Source organism: Asterias rubens, chromosome 2 (assembly GCF_902459465.1).
Source record: "Asterias rubens chromosome 2, eAstRub1.3, whole genome shotgun sequence".
NCBI lineage: Eukaryota > Metazoa > Echinodermata > Asteroidea > Forcipulatida > Asteriidae > Asterias > Asterias rubens.
The window spans coordinates 22344916-22367708 of NC_047063.1; the positions used below are offsets into that span (position 1 = coordinate 22344916).

At 39.1% G+C, this 22793-nt stretch overlaps 1 protein-coding gene across 1 annotated transcript in view; it reads right to left on the reverse strand.

Moving 5' to 3' along the window:
• Positions 1–2994: 2994 nt before the first annotated feature.
• The window catches only part of LOC117307171 (FERM domain-containing protein 4A-like), a 56062-nt gene continuing 36263 nt past the window's right edge, over positions 2995–22793 (reverse strand). The window contains exons 4-6 of the mRNA XM_033791840.1: positions 21325–21502; positions 8536–8615; positions 2995–3176 (exon numbers count right to left, since the gene is read on the reverse strand). Of these exons, the coding sequence (XP_033647731.1) occupies positions 3023–3176; positions 8536–8615; positions 21325–21502 (412 nt within the window). The 3' untranslated portion in view covers positions 2995–3022. The remainder of the gene's footprint in view (positions 3177–8535; positions 8616–21324; positions 21503–22793) is intronic.

Genomic DNA, 22793 nt, shown 5'->3' on the forward strand with positions numbered 1-22793 from the left:
AAACAGTGACTCCTGTCAACCTGTACAAAAAGTGATTTTTGTTGTTTGCAAAGAAAGAGTCAGCATTTCATGCTCCATGAGTAGGCCAACCATTCAGGCATATCTACATTAATCAATCGTACCACAGGTGTTGTGCCGAAGCACACAAGCAAACCAGTGGGGGTCGTCGTGTCGTGGCCGAGTGGATAAGAGCACCGAACTCAAGCTCTGATGCTTCTGTTCAGCAGAGAGTGGGTTCGAATCTCGGTCATGACACTTGTGTCCCTGAGCAGGACACTTAACTAATTGCTTCTCTCCACCCAGGAGTAAATGGGTGCCTGTGAGTGCAGAGATGGTTCTTGTGATTGGTTTAGCCGAGTAGCGCATATACTGTGCACAGGCATACTCCCCAGGAAGCTGAGATGGTTTAAGGAATGATTTAAGGCCCAGTGACCAGGGGTCCCTTTGAGACACCCCTCGCGCGTGAAAAGCGCTATATAAAAACGGTCTATGATTATTATTTTTAAGTGATATTCTTTTTTAGTCACTCGGTTATAATTTCTCTCAGTATCATTTTGAAAGTGAGCAGTAATCAAATTCTCTCTCATCGCCACTTTCTGTAATGTTTCAAGCCTTCATCCGTCACGGCAACGAGACGTGATGTCATCAGTATTGGACAACATGTGCATGACCCACATTCTGCTTGTCCGCACACACAGAGGCAAGGTCTCCCGAGCGGTACTCTTGAGAAATTTCCCAGGTGAAGAGGCAAGAAAATATGTCTCTTGTGGCGTTACGCACGTTTCACTATCAAAACAGAACATCCCGTGAAGTGGGAGCAAAAAAAGGAAAGCTAATGCAGAGCTGCCAACTAACTCTACCTGATTCTGCAGAAACATGTAGTTCCCTGAAAATATACCAATCTTTCCTTTCTCCTGAAGACGAGTCAGAGTATACTGTTTGAAACATCAGGACCACAATGGCTCTCTTCAGAGCCAACTCTCCCTCAAAAGAGATTTACTCATGGTTGTACCTGCAAGTTTACTATTTATTTACAGTTTCTTCCAATCCTTTCATGTCCTGACGAATAAGTTTGAAAATCTTAAAGAGTGAGCTCAAATTTTCACAGGTTCGTTATTTTATGCATATGTTGAGATACAGCAAGTGAGAAGACTGGTCTTTGACAATTACCAACAGTGTCCGGTGTCTTTAATGTCCCAACTGAAGGACAAAGAGATTATAGCACCTTGCTCTTAAGGACAAAATTGGCACAACTGGGACTGGAGTTCACGCTCTACTTATCAACTCTACTGATCAGAAACACCCAATTGCATGTACCATAGGTACTAAGTGCTCTTAACTGCTCAGCCATTGCATGCAAAACAAAACATCAACTTCTCAAATGTAGCCATCTACTCATGGTTGATTGTAAGTAATATAAGACATAAAGTGTTTTGACCTGGGCCAGGACCATAATACACACTCAAGAGAAAAATTTACATTGTGAACCCTCCCACAGTTTAAGACTAACTCCCTAGGAATGGGTCACAACGACATGACATTGATGATTTAACAAATCCTCACAAGGCCTTTGTCCTTGAAATTGTTATGAAACTCAAAAACATTGTCAGAAGAATGGGGGGGTGGTCCTACACAGCTGGTTTCAGACTGCAGGAGTGTCACACGACTCCGCCTGACTCATTCATGAAATCCTAAAATGACTCTACCTCCAAGGACCCACCAGGGTCACCCATGATGATCCGCCAACCCCCAAACCATGTTTGACGTCAGACCCTACAGCAATAGGCACAGCATCAGGTGGATCCAATTCCAGACCAGGTACACCATCTCACATGGCGCTATGTCTGCATTTCTCAGGAAACAGAATCACCCGATCCAGAAATAAAACACTGAGCAACGTTTCATATATTTGTTCTTCTGACGTCCCGGGGATCAGCAGCGACGCATTATGAATTTTAATACTTGGGAGGGCCCTGGGTATTTTACTTTAATCTTCTTTCCCTTCCATATTGCCATTTCTCAAGACATACGCAAGTAAGAGCTGCCTCGGTCCCTTGTTTTCAGCTCCGAGCAATTTACCATATTTGGAGGATAAGCGACGAGTGAAAGTTCAGATGATTTTTTTATTTGAATTTTTTTCTTCATTAAGAGACTAAGTGATATTACTACTGTCAATGTATATTGATTTTATGATTCATGGCTAAAGTGCTGGTGTAGGGAAATAGTGGATAGGTACTGGAAACAGACGACGACACACCCACATGAAGGGAGGGTTAAATGGGTGTGGTTTCTTAGATTGGAGTTCACTAATGATATGTTTTGGTCATGCGCTCAGTAAAATGGTTTGATAAACACATTATTTTGGGTCGATCCGCTAAAAAAAGCAATACAAACTCCAAGGGTCTTGAGGACAAACGAAGGTTAGAAACTAATTAAAGGCAGTGGACACTATTGGCAATTACTAAACAATTATTAGCATAAACCTTACTTGGGGAGTATCAAATATTGTGACAAAAGGCTCCCTCTGAAGTAACCTAGTTTTTGTCCATGAATTTGATGTCGAGACCTCAGATTTAGAATTTGAGGTCTCGAAATCAAGAATCTGAAAGACACAACTTCGTGTGACAAGGGATTTTTTTCTTTCATTATTATCTTGCAACTTCAATGACCAATTTAGCTCAAATTTTCACAGGTTTGTTATTTTCTGCATATATTGAGATACACCAAGTGAGAAGACAGGTCTTTGACAATTTTACCAATAGTGTCCAGAGTCTTTAAGGCAGTGTCCGAACTGATGGCTATGGCTACGGCTTAAATTGCCACTTCATCATATTGAAGCATAGGCTGCACTTACATGTAGCCAAAAAAAAAAAAAAAAAAAAAAAAAAGCCACGCGGCATTAATACACGTAAACCTAACTTGCAGATCAGTCGCCGCATGTGACACGCGTGCAAGGGGTCAATACCTTTAAAAACTACACTGTACATTTGTTGATTTTGAGGATCGAATCGTATTGTTGTACTCACCAGATGATAGCCTGCCCTCTACTGAGCCCTCCAAGCTGTTTATAGTAGAATATAATCTTCTCTTCGCAGTAAGGCAACGATGGATGCTCCCTCAACGTGCTCTGAGGTAGTACTGGTAAAGTCTTTAAGTCATTCCTAGATTTGGGATCACTGAATAGGGACAAAAATAAACAAGAAAATCAGAAATAATTCAGCTCTCAGTGTTAAAGGCAGTGGACACTATTGGTAATTACTCAAAATAATTATTGGCGTAAAACCTTTCTTGGTGACGAGTAATGGGGAGAGGTTGATTGTATAAAACATTGTGAGAAACGGCTCACTCTGAAGTGCCATAGTTTTCGAGAAAGAAGTAATTTTCCACGAATTTGATTTCGAGACCTCAGATTTAGTACTTGAGGTCTCAAAATCAACCATCTAACCGCACACAAATTCGTGTGGCAAGGGTTATTTTTCTTTCATTATTATCTCGCAACTTCGATGACCGATAGAGCTCAAATTTTCACAGGTTTGTTATTTTATGCTAGTCTTTGACAATTACCAATAGTGTCCACTGCCTTTAAAGTTAAACTTTAATCACACAGTTCATCACATAACCAATTTAGGAAGGCCAAGTTAGAAAGGTAGTGCATTCTGCTCTACCAACCAGGCTCCTAGTGATTGATACCAATTGCCTACATTCTTACAGACTGTGAAGGGGGTAACCCTGTTTCAGCCCCAGGAGTAAGCGGCTACATTATCTCTGGTGACAGTTGATCTGATTCGACAGCCCAAACCAGCCCATTCAAAGTGCAGTCCTCACGTTGAAGTGGCCGTCCGGCCTTGTGAGTTCATCATAAAACTGAGCATGTGTTTGCGCATGCGCCTTAAACGCATACCACAATGTACATCTTTTATTTCAATGAATGTCCTGCACGTAGCACGCAAGTGTACACATACGCCCGACAGGCATTTTTTACAAAATAAAGAGAATTTGTTTTGTTAACATGGAGAGCTGAATTATTTCACGAAAATGACAGACATATGAGGAATATCTGATGTCCAAAATGCAACAAAAATGTCGTCGAAAAAGGTCTGCAACCATGAAATGTTAATCTACTCAGATAAGCTTCTTACAGGTTAGATTTGAATTATGGAGTATGAAACGTTTCTTCCCCAGAAACGAACCCTCATATCCAGGACAGCACTGTAATATTTGTACGAAAGTGACATTCTCCTGGGGTTAGTTTCACAAAGGTAGTTTAACTTAGGACTAGTCCTAGGAGATAAAAAAACATAAGGCTAGTCCTAAGTAAGGAGAAGTAACTCTTCCTAACTCGAGATAAGCCTATCTCAACTCCTTGTAAAAGCCACCCAGGGCTACAGAGAGCCTCACCAATAAGCAGTAGTAACCTTATGTATACAGTTATTTTAAAAGGGGCCCATCGTGAGACAACTTAACACTTCGATCAGCATGCTCTTTTCATGTCCGGTTGGTTTACATCTGTCAATTTTTTCGCTGAAAATCGGTCAAACACACACAAACTGTGTGAGTGGGGAACAAGCTCAACTTGTTCACAAACCAGTGCCGTTTGCTAAAAGCAAATAGCAGAGGTTAAACTTCGGCAAGAAGTTAGTGCAGGTTCATACTTCCTGCTAATGCGAATGCAAAGCGAATTTTGACATTATATGACTGTTTTCGCAGCAAATGTTTCGCAGGAGTTGAATACAGTTGCGAATTCTTCAGTGTGAATTTGTGACGTCAAAATTTGTATCGCATTTGCATTTTCTTAAACCTTCTTAACCTGTTTATCTTAAATTGTTCTCTATTTTTTATTAACTTGCTTAAATTTGTAACCTCTGTAAAGCGCCTCGAAACCATATATAAAAAACAGTTTTTATTTTTATTTGCTGGAAGTATGAATCGGGCTTCACTCTTGCCTCAGAGACGACTGAAGGCCGGGAAGATTCTACGAGTTGACTTTTTTAGTAGAGGTGTAAACAAAGAGTGGCGCAATCTCATAAGATGAGATAGAGATCCTCCTACAGTCTTTCATACTCTGTATCCCATCCTTAGCCTCCGGCTGCAGCAGGTGGTCGCAACCTCATCTTGAACAGAAACCAATGACCAATCAACTCCTGATGAGGGCCTGCAACTTGGCGAATAGTGATCGGGATCGGCGTGTCTAAGAATGTCACTGAGATACGATCTGCCACACGGCCAACTGCCACCGCTCTGCGTCTCAGTTATCAAGGTGTAAAAGCATCACTGGATAGCTTCGTTGTGTACTGCGACCATCGTTCCCAAGTTGGAACGTTGCCCAGATCAAGTTAATTATTCATGACCTTAACATAAAGGGCCTGCAATTCAGCGATGTCGATCGGAGTGGAGCGTCTAAAAATGTCACTGAGATACGATCTACCACACGGCCAACTGCCAACACTCTATGTCTCAGTTATCTTAAGTGCACGATCATTACAGAGTTGCCAAGCATGGAATTACACAGAGGTCACGCCTTGGTGCCCCTTCACTGGAAGTTACCCACAGACTTTAAAGGTTCTAAACACTATTGGTAATTGTCAAAGACTAGTCTTATCACATGGTGGACGTATCTCAACATATGCATAAAATAACAAACCTGTGAAAATTTGAGCTCAATTGGTCGTCAAAGTTGCGAGATAATAATGAAAGAAAAAAACATCTTGTCACACGTAGTTGTGTGCTTTCAGATGCTTGATTTCAAGACCTCAAATTCCAAATCTGAGGTCTCGAAATCAAATTCGCGGAAAATTATATCTTTCTCGAAAACTACGTTACTTCAGAGGGAGTCGTTTCTCACAATGTTTTATACTATCACCCTCTCCCAATTACTCATTACCAAGTAAGGTTTTATGATAATAATTATTTTGAGTAATTACCAATAGTGTTCACTGCCTTTAAGATTTGATAATGGAAGGGCCCTTTGAAAATGAACCTGCCCTCTCAACAATGCAATTCTAGGCCTGGATTGCTTCTATCGTTCCCAAGTTGGAATGTTGCCCAGATCAAGTTTATCACTCATGTCCATTTACAACTCTTATAAGAAGTACGAGTTAGAACTTTGTTGGGGTGGAAATCCATGTAGGACAATGTGACCCATGTGTTGATGGTATAGTGCCAATAAAGATAACAATATTGCTTACAAAATTTTAAACCCTGTGCATTCCGGGGGCATTTTATGGCAGGCAAGATACTACACTGATCGCAAGAGGTTTTCTTACAACCTTAATTGCCACATAAAATCAAGAAACATAAAATACACCTGAACACCTGAACAAGTTTTGAGATTTGCTTCTTTTCTTAATATCAAAAATTGTACAAATCTAGCATGCATGAAGGCAGGCCCAGACCCTGTAGCTGTTATGTGTGAACATGTGTCATCATATGAGCTACATGTACATAATGCTACCAATACAGCAATATAATCTTAAGCCTTAAAAAAAAAAACCAGATAATCCTTTCGCAGAATAACTGCCAGAAGAAATGTCCACCCTCTTCACAGCCAACTTTATTAACAGCTGACACTGAAGTACACAAATTGTACTTCTTAAAATCCTAACCCAACCCATGCATACATTCAAATCCCTAATAATAATCCCTCTCTTTAAAATCTAAAAATCCCCCTAGTCTTCTTCTTAATGCAAGTCTTAAACAAAGTCTTGGGATCCTCCCATCCCTCTTATCTATGCTCTCTAAGCCGAGAGAGTGAAGGGAAATTTTTCACTGTGTCACATCCTGGGCCCAACCTCATAAGGCTGCTAAGCAGAAAATACTGCTTGAGAAATTTCTTTGCTGACAAAAACCGAGTAGGGCACCAGTCACAACAATGTAAACTTAATGAAATTTTGGCTGGTAACCTGCTTCTGTTAAGCAGTACTTTACTGTGCTTACAGACTTTATGAAAATGGCCCCTGGTATGGTGCCTTAGTGACAAATGGGAGTTACCCCTCGTCTTAACTTGTCCAAGTCACTTACCCCTAATGTCACCAAGAGGGGCAAGTTTTTACCCCCTAAAAACAAGACTTCGTCCGCTAACATCCTCAAATCCTTCCCCCTTCTTAAAAGCTATTTTCTCAAGGAGCAGCTAAAAAAACATGGCTACTGGTAGTTGACAATTACCAATGTTTTACACATGAGTAGGATTTGAAACTTTGCATGGTGGAAATGCGATATGGAAAGGTTTGTGGTAACACCATGTACATGAGTAGGATTTGAAACTTTGCATGGTGGAAATGCGATATGGAAAGGTTTGCAGTAACACCATGTAATGACTATCTCTAAATGATTTGGGGTTGTTCTGAAAAGAACCGTTGGTTTAAACTCGACGTTTCGATCAGTATGCTTTGATCGTCTTCTGAAGAAAGCAGAGGACGATCAAAGCATACTGATCGAAAGGTCGAGTTGAGACCAACAGCTCTTTCCAGAACAACCCACACTCATTTTAGAGATAACCATTACATGGTATTAAGCCTGGTTCAGCAAACTTCCTGCAAATGTCATTTTGACGTGAATTAGGCATCCCTACTATCCTTTCACAGCGATATTCGCAAGAAAGTTGCATAGAGTTGAACTGCTGCGAAATTATTCGGTGCAAATTTGTGACGTCAACCTTCGCTTTGCATTTGCAGGAAGTATGAACCGGGCTTTACTGCAAACCTTTCCACACCGTAATACACATACTTTAAAAGTCCAATCGCTTCTATTCTGGCTATTCATACCATGATGCCTTGCAGTCCAGTTTCCGACTCTACACTCTTGATATTGATGGCGGCTGATGCATTAGCTTAATCATGTTCTCCCCTCATGTTATTAAATAGGCAGAGATAATGCATCGCTCCCCCCAGTGAATTAGCAAAATGCAGTTTGTTCTCTCGAACTCATTACGTCGGCTTTTAAAAAGCATTAGACGAGCAGTGCTAAAAGCAGTAGACAAGCAGTGCCGTGCGTCCATACCTCACAATGTCAAGTCATAAATATTCCGTTGACGTTAAGCAAAGTGTACTCTCAGTCTTTCTTATTTTCTAAATATGATTAGTGAAATTATAATTTAAAAGCTTGTTCGGTGTAACACTCAAACAGCTTTTAAAGGTATCATACCGAATTGGTAGAAATAACAAGTATAATGTGTTTTAACTCTTACATTAATTGATGAGTACTACGCACTGTATATTCAGTACTCCCCCCTCCCCCCCCCCCCCCCACACCACCAAGAATCCCATCGAGTGATTTGCCGGTGGATTTTTTTCACAGAACTCGGGGAAAGTTCTGCGTATAGGTTGTAGTTCTTAATACACATCGGCCGTTTTCTTCTTCTTTCGTTTAGTAACCAGTAGAACTGTCACCAGCATTTGCCATTTAAGCTTTAGGTACCTTTTTCAAAAGGACTGTCGTTGAAGACAATTTAGTCATGAGTAAATCTCTTCACAGAGCGTAACCACCTCTGCATTTCACCTTTACGACAACACCCTTACAAAAAAACAACAACAATCTTACCTGACAAAGTCGCCTTCCGTTGCTTGCAGTACGTACGCGGCCAACTCAAATACAGTCTCACTGTCAACCTCGATGTCACCCTAGATGGAAAAGAGAGAGAGGAGACCGAGGCCAGACCGGTTACTTAAACATGTACTCTGAAACATGAGAGGGGGGCGTCGTGGGAAAAAAAATAAAACAACGCTCCTGGCTGGATTACTGCATCATGGTCAGTATTCTGATTTTTTAAAATACTTTACAGTAGAATCGAACAAGTTAAAATGAGGGGGGAACCTAAACAGAATGAAGAGGATAAGGGAAGGGGATTTAAAAGTCAAAAGCAATCAACACGTTCTTTAAAGGATTTGGGTACTTTTTGTGCAACAACACAAACGTCCAGAGATTCACATTAAACTAACACAGTTTAAAGGCAGTGGAAAATAATTATTAACATAAAACCTTTCTTGATTTCTAGCAATGGGGAGAGGTGGCTAGTATAAAACATTGTGAGAAACAGCTCCCTCTGAAGTGACGTAGTTTTCGAGAAAGAAGTAATTTTCCACGAATTTGATTTTGAGACCTCAGATTTGGAATTCGAGGTCTCAAAATCAAGCATCTAAAAGCACACAACTTCGTGTGACCATGGTGCGACAAGGGTGTTTTTTCTTTCATTAATATATTGCAACTTCGACGACCGATTGAGCTCAAATTTGCACAGGTTTGTTATTTTATGCATATGTTGAGATACACCAAGTGATAAGACTGGTCTTTGACAATTACCAAAAGTGTCCAGTGTCTTTAACAATAATGTTGTAAAGATAATATGGTAGAAAGCTTCCCTCAAAATATTACTCTCTGAAGTGCTGTAGTTTTTCAGGAATGAGTAAAATAATTTTCAGTGAGACTAAAATTATTTTAGCTTGTACAATGGATTTACATGACTCTCCTGCTCTGTAGTTTTCACTTTTCTTCTTCTTAAAAACTTGAAGACTAATGAAGCTGAAACTTCTACAGGTAAATTATATTACAAATACATCTTGTTAGTTTTTAATATTTATTGTTTTAATAATCACATTTCGTGAATCTTAATTTTCACCTTTTCATGATTTTACTTTTCATGGTTAAATGTGATAGTTTTTCTTATTGTAAAGTGCCTGGGAGCATTTTTAAAATGAATTTGGCGCTATATAAATGTGTTTTATTATTGATTATTAATATGATCTTCATTCGCAGTGGGTAGGGATTCATGTCAAGGCCCAAAAACTCGATCTTCAAAAGGAGTAACAAGTTGTGACTCTTGATGAGCTCTAGTCGCAGACTCAATGAGCCTGTGGGTGGATTGTTTGCTAACAAGTTCAAAGCTCGGCAAATCAACAGCAATTCTTTCTTCTTCTTTTTCCCCCGAAAGCACGAGAAAAACAAGAAAACAAGACCGGCTTGTGTATACGTGTAGGTTCAACGGTAAACCAAAATACTATATCAAATTTCCACCCACTCCCCGACAAAGTCCTGCCGAGATTTTCCTGCTGAGGGAAGTCATTTTAAAAACACAATAACATCCCTTGCACTAAGTTTAGAGTCTTAAGAAGGTCCAAGCAAACAAGGTTCTGTTTTTAAGACGGAAATGGGGGAGGGAAAGGTTATTAAGGTGTTTACAAGGTGAAGGAAGGAATTTTGGTTGGCTGGAGAAGGGGAGCTGTTTTGTTGACGGACATTGTTTTCCTTGTTCCAGATTTCTCCATGTTCACATCGGAAGCATCGTGAACCGGTGGACTACAGTTCATTGAAGAGCACAAACCTCTCTCATGTTAAATAGAGTAGAATCATTCAAACAGAATGGACAATATTACGGTATTAGTCAATATTACAGAACGGTACAAAGCAAGCAATATTTACGAACGCTTTTGCCAATTTTAAATTGCCTACTAATAAAGAAAAATTCTTTGATAAACATAATACAAAGATGATCAGTTAGAACATCAAGTACAAGGGTAACCGACTTGATAGGTTTCAATACATTTTGGGTAAACAAATAATAAATGATGAGCACAGGATTTGAACATGAGACCTCCGGATTAATGTGTTGGTGTTCTACCAACTGAGCTACGTACATTGTATCCAACATTGGCATCCTCCCTACTTGTTATCTTTGTTTAGAGTGAGGGGGGTATTGATAGTTAGAAGTCAAACAACCCTATATCAAAGATTGAAAATACTGACACATTGTTTACACTTTTTTTTTTAACATGTGTTTTAGAAACAAAATACCCAAGACTGGTGGACTACATGTAAGTCACCAAATTGTCCAATTCCCTTGAACTTGCGTTTTCAACGTTAATTTACTGCCCTCTATCTTCTCATTACAACACCCACATTTCACCGCACACCCACCTACATGTAGACATGCACAATGATACCATACACTCTCACAGCATGATAAAAATGTCTTAAGATTCTCCCCAAAATAGATGTGGTTAACCTCAAGAAAGCCACAACGGTAAACCAGTGCGTGCTAATTTAGGACTCTAGATCATGTGTAGTCAACAACGCTGTATATAAATAAAAAGACATAAAGTACAAAGCAACAACACAATAGGCTTAACTTAGAGAGGTTTGCAGTAACACCATGTGAATATCTCTTTTTGAGTAGTGTTTGTTCAGAAAAGAACCAGTGGTTAACGACTCAACGTTTCAATCAGTATGCTCTCATCGTCTTCAGGAAAATGATGGACTCCATTGTAAACAGAAGGTTTACTCAGAGCTGTGTGTTTGAGTTCAAAAACTCTCAACACAACACAGCACCTACAGGCCAGACAACAACTCTTGGCGTTGTGTTGTGATGATGATCAACCACTCTATGTATGACCATAACTTTGAAATCACTTGGCTCGTTTTTTTTGTTTTTTTTTGCCAAATATTGTCTAGTGAATGACAAAGAATTTCTTTCCAACACGGCATTGACAGTATTTCCTTTTAATACACGGATATCATTAACCAAATCCTGCGACAATAGACGATCATTCTCTAAAGGAAAGACAGCTTCCTTTTTCCGTTTAGAGGAAGTTTGATAACATTATCAATTGTAAAAATAAACTTAAGGTCAACGTTACGTTGCAGGATCGCTTATGTTACAAAATGTCTTCATACTGTATTTATTTAAACAGTTCATCTGATAGTCAGCTGCACTTTCCGTCGTCTGCAATTCATGCAGCGTGCATAATGTTAGTATGTGCATGTAACGTTTTTTTAGTTTATACGTATCCACTGCAGGTACAAATGATTTGACTGCGAATCTCCATGTGAATTGAAGGCAGGGTCAAAGCTGCATTCGTAAGGGTCCTGACATACAAGTGTGCTCAAGGCAGGTACAGTATATGTATCTGACATAAATTACCAGCCTTGAAGTGTGACTCAAAGTGTTCAAGCTACATTGCGATGAGTCTAGCAACCAGACCTCTGTCATGACAATCCAATTGGATTTGTCGGCCCCCAGGGGGTTACTTCCTAAAGTCATGGAAGACCATTCCAAGCTCTCACCTGTACCCCCTTAATTAGCAACGAAAGGCAACGGTTCCTCGCGTATTGTTGACTCAGTACACAAGACCAGTGGGGTGTAGTTATGGAGCTTCGTCATATACTCACTACGACCATGGAGGTAGAATCTAACAACTTTCTCCATGCACAATGTACACATTATTATACACAATGGTATGTGTATAAAAACTACAAGTGCATGTCCAACCAAAGAGCTAAATCCCTAGTCTATCATTCAATCAACGAAAGAACCTTCAAACATTTATGCCAATGAATGGGGTTTTTATTCTAGAAAGAGATGGAAAAAAAAAAGAGAAAAGACTTTTCTTTAAAGGCAGTGGACACTAACTGGTAATTACTCGAAATATTGATTAGCATAAAACCTTACTTGGTAACCTTACTTGGTAACAAGTAGTGGCGAAAGGTTGGTGGTATAAAACATTGTGAGAAACGGCTACCAATAGTGTCCAGTGTCTTAAAGGTAAATGTCACTTAAGATCACAACAACAAAAACTTTCCCGTGTACATAATTATACACAATGGCATCTAAAAAACTACAAGTGTATGTCCAATCATAGAGATTGTCCCTAACTCTCATTCAATCAACGAAAGGACCTTGAAACATTTATGCCAATGAATGGGGTTTAGAAAGCGATGAAAAAAAAGTAAGATTTTTCTTCAAGGTGAATTGTACTAGAACTCCTCAAAGAATGGAGGGGATCCATTGTTAAGGGTCTTGTTGACATTACACTTCCAGCTAGAGTGTTTGTATTGTGTGAATTTAGTTTTAAAGTTACATGGACCCTCGATTTTCTTTAAAGGGTGTTTTCTCTCCTGAACAAATTTTGACAGATCTACCATTCCTTGCTCTATGCTTCTACCTCCATGCTTTTTAGATCTACTTTGCTGTTTCAAAACGAAGAACATATAATGCCATGGACAATGGACAAACTAAATGCAATAAAGCAATACGTACAATATGTAATAAAGTAAAAATGTATGGCTAATATAAGACATGGAATAATGTCAGGATTTTGTCAACAATTCATGTTTTTTTAAGAAACTACTGAGCTTATATTTCAGCATTGTTGTTTACTGTACAATACTAAAATAGAAGCTTGTAAACTTCTGGAATCTAAAAAGACAACTATTTAAAAACTTTAATCAAGATTTGCCGGATCAAATCAGTCGAAAATCAGACCTAGCGTCTTTAAATAATAACAAAACTAGTTCTAAAATCGAGGAAGGACTTCACTTTTTGCATAAAATGCAAAGGGTGGGTGGCTTTTTTTCCAAAAGGTAAACTCATGTACACATTCTGACTGTACATGTACATGTACATGTACATTGGCAATTTCAAAAGAACTTCCATCTGTTAGTTGTTGAAAAAACAAAAAATGTATTTGAACTAAAAAAACAACAAAACCCTTAATCAATACATGTATTTTTCTCTTGGGGTCTCTGTCATTGTACATCTGCACAGAACATGACTGCGTAGGTGTACAGTGTACTTATAGCTATGCTAAAGTTTACTGACCTCAGCAAAAACAACAAAGATGTCATCAACAGTTCTGACTCCTGGTACTCTAAAAGCCATTGTGGTTTTTCATGGGGGGGGGGTGGGCTATGACCAAACTGTTTATAAACAGTTACATTTACATATGTAGTTGAATGGTATCTGACTCAGTGACGATGGTGACTGACATGACTAGTGACTAGTAGGGAAACTTTTTTTTCGATTCTGTAACTTAGAGATCTATGCTGGAGTTCCTGCTGGTTTACAAATTGTGAGACGTCATTACACTACGGGGTAGGTCTAGCCCACTTTACACAGTATTCTGGGTCTGATGATGAACCTATAGGAAATGTTTTGAAACAGTTTTCTTAAAAGGATTTTCTCAAGAAAGAGTTGAGTTCTAGATTTCCCTGTCCAATGTCCAATTGTTTTGGACTAGTCTTGGTGCAAGACGTTTCTCGTTTCCCTTTTCACGCACACCGCGGCCAATTCACCAACAGCGCCCGCACCGACTCAATCCGCACCGACTCACGTGACTTAGTTCACTCACCGCTCCCCCGGAGAAACGTCTTGGTCCGTTTACAAATCGCTCGGGAAATTCCGAGCACATTCCAACCATGCCGCTGCGCTTGGCCTGCATAACTCTGACGTAGCAGTATCGGCATCAGTCTGGTATCTGTACGTCTTTGGTGGGAACAGCTTGACATGGCATCTACTTGTACAATACAACGACGACAACAAAAGCGTCGCGCATGGAAAAGCTTCGACGGTGCATTTGTGCGTGGGGGCCCTATAACCTCTAGCCCTCAAAGTATAAACTGGCGTTTGGTAGAGTAGACGAAGCTATCGATTTTGCTGCAAGAAAGTTAAGTCTTGATAAGTTTAAGAGCCAACAAGTTAACGCTCTTCGCCCAGGGTAATGATATATTTATCAATTTACCAACGGGGTTTGGAAAAAGCTTGATCTTCCAAGCTTCCACAGTTATTGTGGACTTTTTGAAAGTTGTTGTTGGTGGAAACGATAACCATGATAACGACGACATCGGCGCTGACGAGAAATCATTGGTTGTTGTCGTCTTGCCGCTTAAGGCTCAGGCTGTAGATCAGTTAGACCATGGAGGAATGTATTCCGCCATGGTTAGACCGAGTAAGCAAACTCGGTCTGGAGGCTGCTGATATTACTTCGGATATACCAGATCATGTTTTGGAACAATCGCCCAAGTACTCGATCCTGTTTGCAAGTCCAGAGAGTCTTTGCTCAAGCAAAGGGAAGGAACTACTGTTGCTGGTCAAAAACAGATGCTGTGGATTGTTTGTTGACGAAAGTCATTGCGTATCGAAATGGTATGTACCTTTTAAAAATGATTACTATCTGACTATTGTGTGACATTCCAATAATCTTAGGCATCTTGAAGAAAATCACAGTGACATAGCATAGTGGTAGGCAGGTTTTTTTAATTTTTTTTTTAGAGTTTTGCCATAGTCTCTTGGCTTAAACAAGGTAGATATGGTGTATAACTATAATCTCTACTTTGATAATTAGTAATTGATGTTCTACTCAATTCATTGCTCAAGAGTCAGTGCTTTTTTCCAAGAATGGTATTGTGGCGGATTTTTATTACTCTACCTATTTACAAACTCAAGTACTTAGAGGGTTATTCCTTTATGCCATTTGGAGTTTATGACAGACCTGTTAATGGCTTCTTGTGAAAAGCTTTGTCAACTAATACCCAGCAAGCTCTTTCAACCAAGCTTTCATTCCTTTCATGTTTTTATGACCTATTCACATGGGTGGCTCAGCCTCTATTCTTTAGTGAACCATTCTCCATAGTCTCTTATAATGGCTTTAGCTTATAAATATTCAGGCATGTATGCTCCTTTTTTGCAAAGGGCAAGGGTACCAATTCATTTTCTCCTTGGTAATAAAGGGCACTCTAAAAATTATAGTATAATGAGGAATTTTGTAATTTTTACAAGTTTCTAGAGTAATTCAAGGGCACTTGAAAACAACACTAATCTTTTGAAAACTATTTAAAGTGATGACTCTAAACTTGAGAATTTGTGGCCAGTTTGAACTACAATGCTTGGCAGCAACCTTTGAAAAAAAAAATACAAAAATAAACAGTCCTCATCCCCCTCTTTTTTGAAAAGCCGGGACTATCAACATATATTTTTGTATACATGTGGCCTTAATTGACAATCAAGCTTTACAAGGTTTTGTTTTCACCCAACTTTTTAAAATACTTGTAATTGTTTGCAGCAATGTCATGAAAGGGATTTTATTTTAATCATTTAAAAGAGAGCTAGATTATCTCCATGATGTTTTGCAAATATCAATACATGTACATTGTATGTGCTATTGTTTTAACCAAATAATAATTACTTCCTTTTCTACTGTGAACAGGAAAAAGCCAAGAACTTTTAGTCAAAAAAATTATGGATAATCCACATTTTTAACTTAACATAATTTTTCTTTTTAAATTAACAGGGGTAATTCATCAACCAAGAGTTCAGCATTCCGGAAGTGCTATGGCCAGCTGGGACAGCTACGCTCCATCCTGAACCAGTCAATTGTTTAATATCACGTTTTCACCTGAGGTTGTTTTTAAAACCAAAATTAACTGTACATAATTAATTTAATGGCACTTGAATTTTGACCATATTCAATTAAATGATGATTTTTTGGTTGTAGTCAATGACTATGTGTACATGTATTTGTTTATGTCCATATTCAATCAAGTGTGAACCATTATTAGCAAACTTTAAGCTGTAGGCACACTGTCCAAACAATGATCAAAAGACAAGTCCAATTCAGATAGAACTGTGTGTTCTCCAATACGACACTATTTTAGAGGGAAGTAGTCAACAATGTGTTATTATATTAATTTCATGAACAGTGAGTTTTTACACTGAAACCAAACAATGATTGTCCTTTCTTCATCCTGTTGTAATAATAAGCACAGTGAACTTGTCTCAATTTTTAAACAACTATTATTGTATCATTGCCAAAGGTTCAAGACAAAAACATGTTGATTAGGTCTTCTTGTTTTTTTCTTTTTCAAACTGCTCAACATGTAGTCAAATTAAAAAAAGGCTGCTGAAAACGTTAACAACCAAGTAAGATTGTTGGTGAAAAAAAAGTTGTATAGTATGTTGTAGTTTGCCAACCTCAATGCAAATCTTTTTTTTTTCATGGCATTCTATGTATACTAGCAGTGAACAATTTCATCCAGCATTTTTGCATCCTGAATGGTAATATTGAGTAGCAAATGATGATTTTGAAAAGCAACTGACACATTGTGCATAGCCTTTTGTTACTGTAACAACCAACAAGTTACTGTCTCTTGCACATGAAGTCAGACTGAGACATAGTTTTATCTTGTGGTGTGCTGGTCACATGTAAATTCCTAGTCAAAAACAGTTTACATGTATGTGGCTATATATCACTGGACAGCATCAACTAATAGGCAGTATGTATACCTTTCAAAATTTAAATGATTACCTGCAACTATTTACAATCGAGTTACAAAGGCTTCATCTGTTGTTTTAAGTTTTACATACAAGTTCTTTTACTAAAAAATACATGTAAATATGTACATAACTATTTTGATGGCACTTGAAATGGATGTTATTAAAATGAATGTCTTTCAATCAATGAAACACTTATCTGTTGTGTATCTTTGTTCAGATTCAATCAAGTGTGGACTATTATTAGCAAACTTTAAGCTGTACACACACTGTCCAAACAATGATCAAAAGACCAGTCAAATTTTGTCTGGCCCGTTTATCTTGCAGTAATTCACGTTGTTTTTGAAAGGGCTAATGAGTCCCTTTTCGCATTTAAATTATATCTCTTGCTTTTAATGAAACTTGCCACAGGAAAAAAACAAAGAGAAATTTGATTTTTAAATAATCACAAAAGATTTTATAAGAAGAGTTGCATTTCTTAGAGAAGCAGTGTGCTTACGACTTAAATTTCTTCAGAAGTTAGTGTAGTGTACAATAACTTATAAGACATTACCAACTTAGTGAACATTTGGATGTCAACCAACATTTGCCGAGAACTGTTGTTTAATTTCGTTCCCTATCACTTTGCCCTTTCGCCACTTGGCATCTTTGGAATCACATTGTTCACATCATACTGGCGGTTGGTGTGATTTCTTTTCCCAAAATTGTGCTTAATACCGATAATAACTGACTGTATTTCTTTAATTTCGAAATTATTGGCAATATCTTCTACAAGTTACAAGTTCTCTGCCGCAAATAAACACCATCGAGTTTTGCCGAGGCGGCCACGGCCCGGCGGCGGTCCAGTGGCCAGGGAAGTCATTGTTATTATAATACATGTACATGTACATTGCAAACTTTTCGGATTTCCACCGCACAACAACAAACGCACATGTGCATTTCCCGGGTTCCCGCGGCAGCAGCGATGTTTACTCGGACAACGATGCATGCAGGTTACCAGGCTGGCCCGCTTCTCTGTTTCCAGTTGTGCGCGTGCGTAGTATTTTGTTGACCCACACGTTGAATATGTATACGGAGGTCACATAACTCAAACATGTACACGGACCAAGACGTTTCTCCGGGGGAGCGGTGAGTGAACTAAGTCACGTGAGTCGGTGCGGATTGAGTCGGTGCGGGCGCTGTTGGTGAATTGGCCGCGGTGTGCGTGAAAAGGGAAACGAGAAACGTCTTGCACCAAGACTAGTTTTGGACAGACTCATGTTCTTTTAACAAAATATGTCCACTGGTGTCATGGAAATTGCTACTTAAATACATGTACATGAAATATTTTAGCTGTTTAAAAAAAAAAGATGCACAAGTCTCCAAACCCCCGACTCATTTTGGTAACTGCAGTCTCACGCTCTTCGAAGGCATTATTATTGACCACAAATTTTACAACATTGTTGTCCATCAATTAGACCATGTACAACAGCACAAAAATTCTTCGCTTCACAATTCTTCCCTTTTCCTTATTCATTTATCCACAGATTTTTGTTTAAGTGTCAAATGGAATCAGCAGCCTCGGCTTACAGTTACACTGTTGATTTCCTGACGGTATTATAATGCTTATTTTCTTTCCATAAATCTTTTCTAATATTCAAACACTTTTGAAAACATTCTCTTCTTGTATTTTTGATAGCGTCAAAACAGCTGCTTGTAAAAAATCTGATATTCATAAAAAGCTCTGACGGAAGGTCGTTATTTTCGACAAAAACATTGGGCCCCCGTCCAAGATAAACACTCTCTTCAAATTTACACATCGTTCCTACTCCCTTCTGGCTCGCCATTAAGGACGGATTTCAAACCCGGACAATGTTGAGTAGTACACAACAAAATGTATCAAACCTGTGTTCAACTGTTTGGTCAATCCTCGCAAACGTCTGATTCACGGTTGCGTTGTTTACTCTCACAACAATCAGGTGGCTGAGTAAAGCGTCTCCTGACCCCCCCCCCCCTCACATTCACTAGCTCTTTTCTATTCTCCTAATAAGTTCTATTTCGGGACAAAAGGAGCACATACTTGAAAAGGTCTCCAATGTTTGGTGGAAACAGTTTTGCATTCACACCTTGGGAGTATTTGAACTGTTCGAAAAAAACAAAACCAAAATATAATGCATACAATTACATTCTACCCAACACATTTCGGTAACTGCACTTTCAAGTGTCTAGAAATTGTAGTGCTACTTCGCAAGTTTTCAATACTTTATGACAACATGGGGTTCTTTACTTCTTACATATTCCAGTACACATTTACCGCCCCATCTACATGATCTACATGTATGATTTCTTTATTTTCCCACTGTTGTGTGTGTCTTTAACACTACAACTGAAATGGGAGCCTGAGAAACGAAAAATGAAGATCACACGGCCACAGTTTTTAGAATAGGAAGGCGGACTGGGAGGGTGCTATTGCGACAGGTCTGTTTTTTTGTTGTTGTGGTTGTTGTCGTTGTTTTGGGTTTTTTTTTTTTGGGGGGGGGGGGCTCGCCAAATTGAATTATGAATTAATGATTATATTGATCAACTTACTACTAAAATAAATAGTGCATGAAAGGGTTAAAACAAGAAACAAACCAAGGACGCCCTCTGTTTGTAAAAAAAACTCCCCAATATTATTTATAAAGTCAACAGTCAGACCCACAAACACACTTTTCCCTTGTCTCGTCTCCTGCCCAACACTGTCAACCGAACAAATCTTTGCCTCCTCTCTGCATAACTCCAGTGACCTTCCCCCTGGGTTTCCTTACGGGGTTTGCTTACGGGGTTTCCTTACAGGGTTTCCTTACGGGGTTTCCTTACTGGGTTTGGGTACTTACTAAACAAAAATGCAACATACTTACACTAAACTTACTCGGTTTAAAGCTAATAAGGGTAGAAAGCTTCCCTTAAAATAATACTTGCTGACTGTGCTGTAGTTTTTGAGAAACGAGTAAAATAATTTCACAAAAATAATTTTGGTCTCATGAGACATAAGTTATTTTAGCATGGATTTACGAGACTCTCCTGAAAACATTGCTCTGTGATTTTCACAAATACCTGGCGAATAATGAAGCTGAAACTTCTACTGGTCAAAAAAAAATACATATACATCTTCATTCAAAGTGAGTAGGGATTCATGTCATGGCCAAAAAAAACCCTGCTTTACAAAAGGTATCAAAACCCTTTAAACACTAATACCTCATGACCTTTTCCATCATTTATCCCCGACACAGAATTCATGAAACGGCGCCTGATACTTGAGCCTCGTGTTTCAGCCGTGGTCCAACCTACCAAATGTCGGATATCTCTTGCTGCCAGTCCTCATCCTATGACCAAAAAGCTGGTTGGAACTTGAGCCTCGTGTTTCAACCGTGGTCCAACCTCCCAAATGTCACATATCTCTTGCTGCCAGTCCTCATACTATGACCAAAAAGCTGGTTGGAACTTGAGCCTCGTGTTTCAGCCGTGGTCCAACCTCCCAAATGTCGGATATCTCTTGCTGCCAGTCCTCATCATATGACCAAAAAGCTGGTTGGAACTTGAGCCTCGTGTTTCAGCCGTGGTCCAACCTCCCAAATGTCGGATATCTCTTGCTGCCAGTCCTCATCATATGACCAAAAAGCTGGTTGGAACTTGAGCCTCGTGTTTCAGCCGTGGTCCAACCTCCCAAATGTCACATATCTCTTGCTGCCAGTCCTCATCCTATGACCAAAAACCTGGTTGGATTCTACCTGAGACCTCTATGTACACTTAAACTTTCCAGGTGAATTTGCAAAGTAACTGTAGATTTGTACTGGTTTTTTTTTTTTTTCTTCTTCTTTTTTCTTAAAGGGAGGGTTTACCTTTGGTGAATACTCATGGCTTTTTTCATACACAATATCAACCTCTACCCTCGCAGGTACCCATTTATAACCCTGGGTGAAGAGAAGCAATTATAGACGATGTGACCTCTGCCGTCAATCGAAAACCATAACATGATTCGCGCATACCGCTGGGGAAAAACATTTTTGTTTTGGCAGCCAGCTAGAAAGTGTATGCAATCTTACCATGACTTTGCGTCTTTTTGCCCAGCGAAACATGATGTATACAATGTTTTGTCAACAGAGAGCGGTTTGAATGTTGCTCAAGGACACAAGTGCCACGACCAGGATTCAACCCACACTTTGATAACTAAACCACCAGAACTTGAATTTGTTGGTCTTAATCACTCGGCCATGACACCCTACTCTACAATCTACATCTTGTGGGGGCATCTTTTTCCCCTTCTTCCTCACCTTGTGTATGGAGCCTTTTGCTTGGAGGTAAAACAGCTCAATCGTTATACTGTCCCTCAGCTGTGCTATACTCTCACAGAAGAACTGGACTTGAAAGTAGAGGATCAGGGTTCCAGATCTCTGGAGGAACTCGTGGTCTAGAACCTTCCGTTCCAGCTGTAGCCAGTTATAATGGCCCCTGAAAATAGATTTAGAAGAGAAAAAAATACCACATGAGATTTTGCACTGAAACAAACCAACGTTGGGAAGATCAGGGCACAATTTCATAGAGCTGCTTAAGCACAGTTGCTGAGCATAACATTATTATGCTTACCCGAACAGGGTTACCAGCCAAAATACCATATCACAAATGCACAATTTGTGACTGGTGTTCTGCTCATTTCTGCTAAGCATACATTGGTAAGCAATATTTTCCTGTAGCTCTATAAAATTGGGCCCATGTGAAGATATCATTGAAAATCTACTCTTAGCATCTTTCTCTCTCTCTCTCTGCTTGAACTGAGAATTCAAACTCATCCACTGTGATTTTAAATGATTGATAAACACTATGCAAGTCTGCAATATGATATCTTGTGGCGATTGCATCTATACAACACACAGTCAACCCTCCTACTGTCTGACCATTCATTTTTATCCACTGTGGTTAAGAATAACAGATGCACAAGACCAACTTAAAATGCGATATCTTGTGTTGAATGCATCAACAAAGTACACAGTCAACCCTCCTACTCTTTGACTAGTTAATATCATCCACTGTGGTTTTGAATGACTTGTAGACTACATTGTAGAATGCCAGCCTGCAATGTATCATGTGAATTCATATAATAATAATAAGTTATTGAATTTAAATTGCACTCTCTCCAGAACCAGCCTGTTGGAGAGTGCATTACACTAACATTCCAGTTAAAGTTGAAGTTCTTTAAAAATTCAAAGAACTTTTGCCAGTTAAAGCAGCCTGGATAGCTAGTTCGGTGTTGAAAAGCTTCCCTATCTAATTTATGAAGTATGGGCAAGCGCAGTGAGCTTACAGACCAGTGAAATGAAGTAGCTGACTGGTCCTGTTGACCAGTCACTGAAAACATTAAGGGCAAACCCTGGTCCAAATGGTCTAGACTTTAATATACATTAGGCTTATTTAATCACAATTTTTCTGGGGGGGGGGGGTCCCAAGAGCAAAATATTTTGGAAATTAGACTTTTAGTAGATTGAATATCACGCCTGATATTATCGATATAAACCATTGCTACATGTAGGTGCATGTACTACTGACATCATGCACATAACATAATGATTATTGATACAGACAAAATATTTGATCATCCTCGAAATATTTACTCTCAAAATCAGGGCGACATTTCCAAGCCGCACCATGTGGCACACCATTCGCCTGAACTAACATTACTAGTCACTCTATAAACACACCATACCAACATGCCACAGATGTTAGCTCAGTGTTAACCACTGTATTT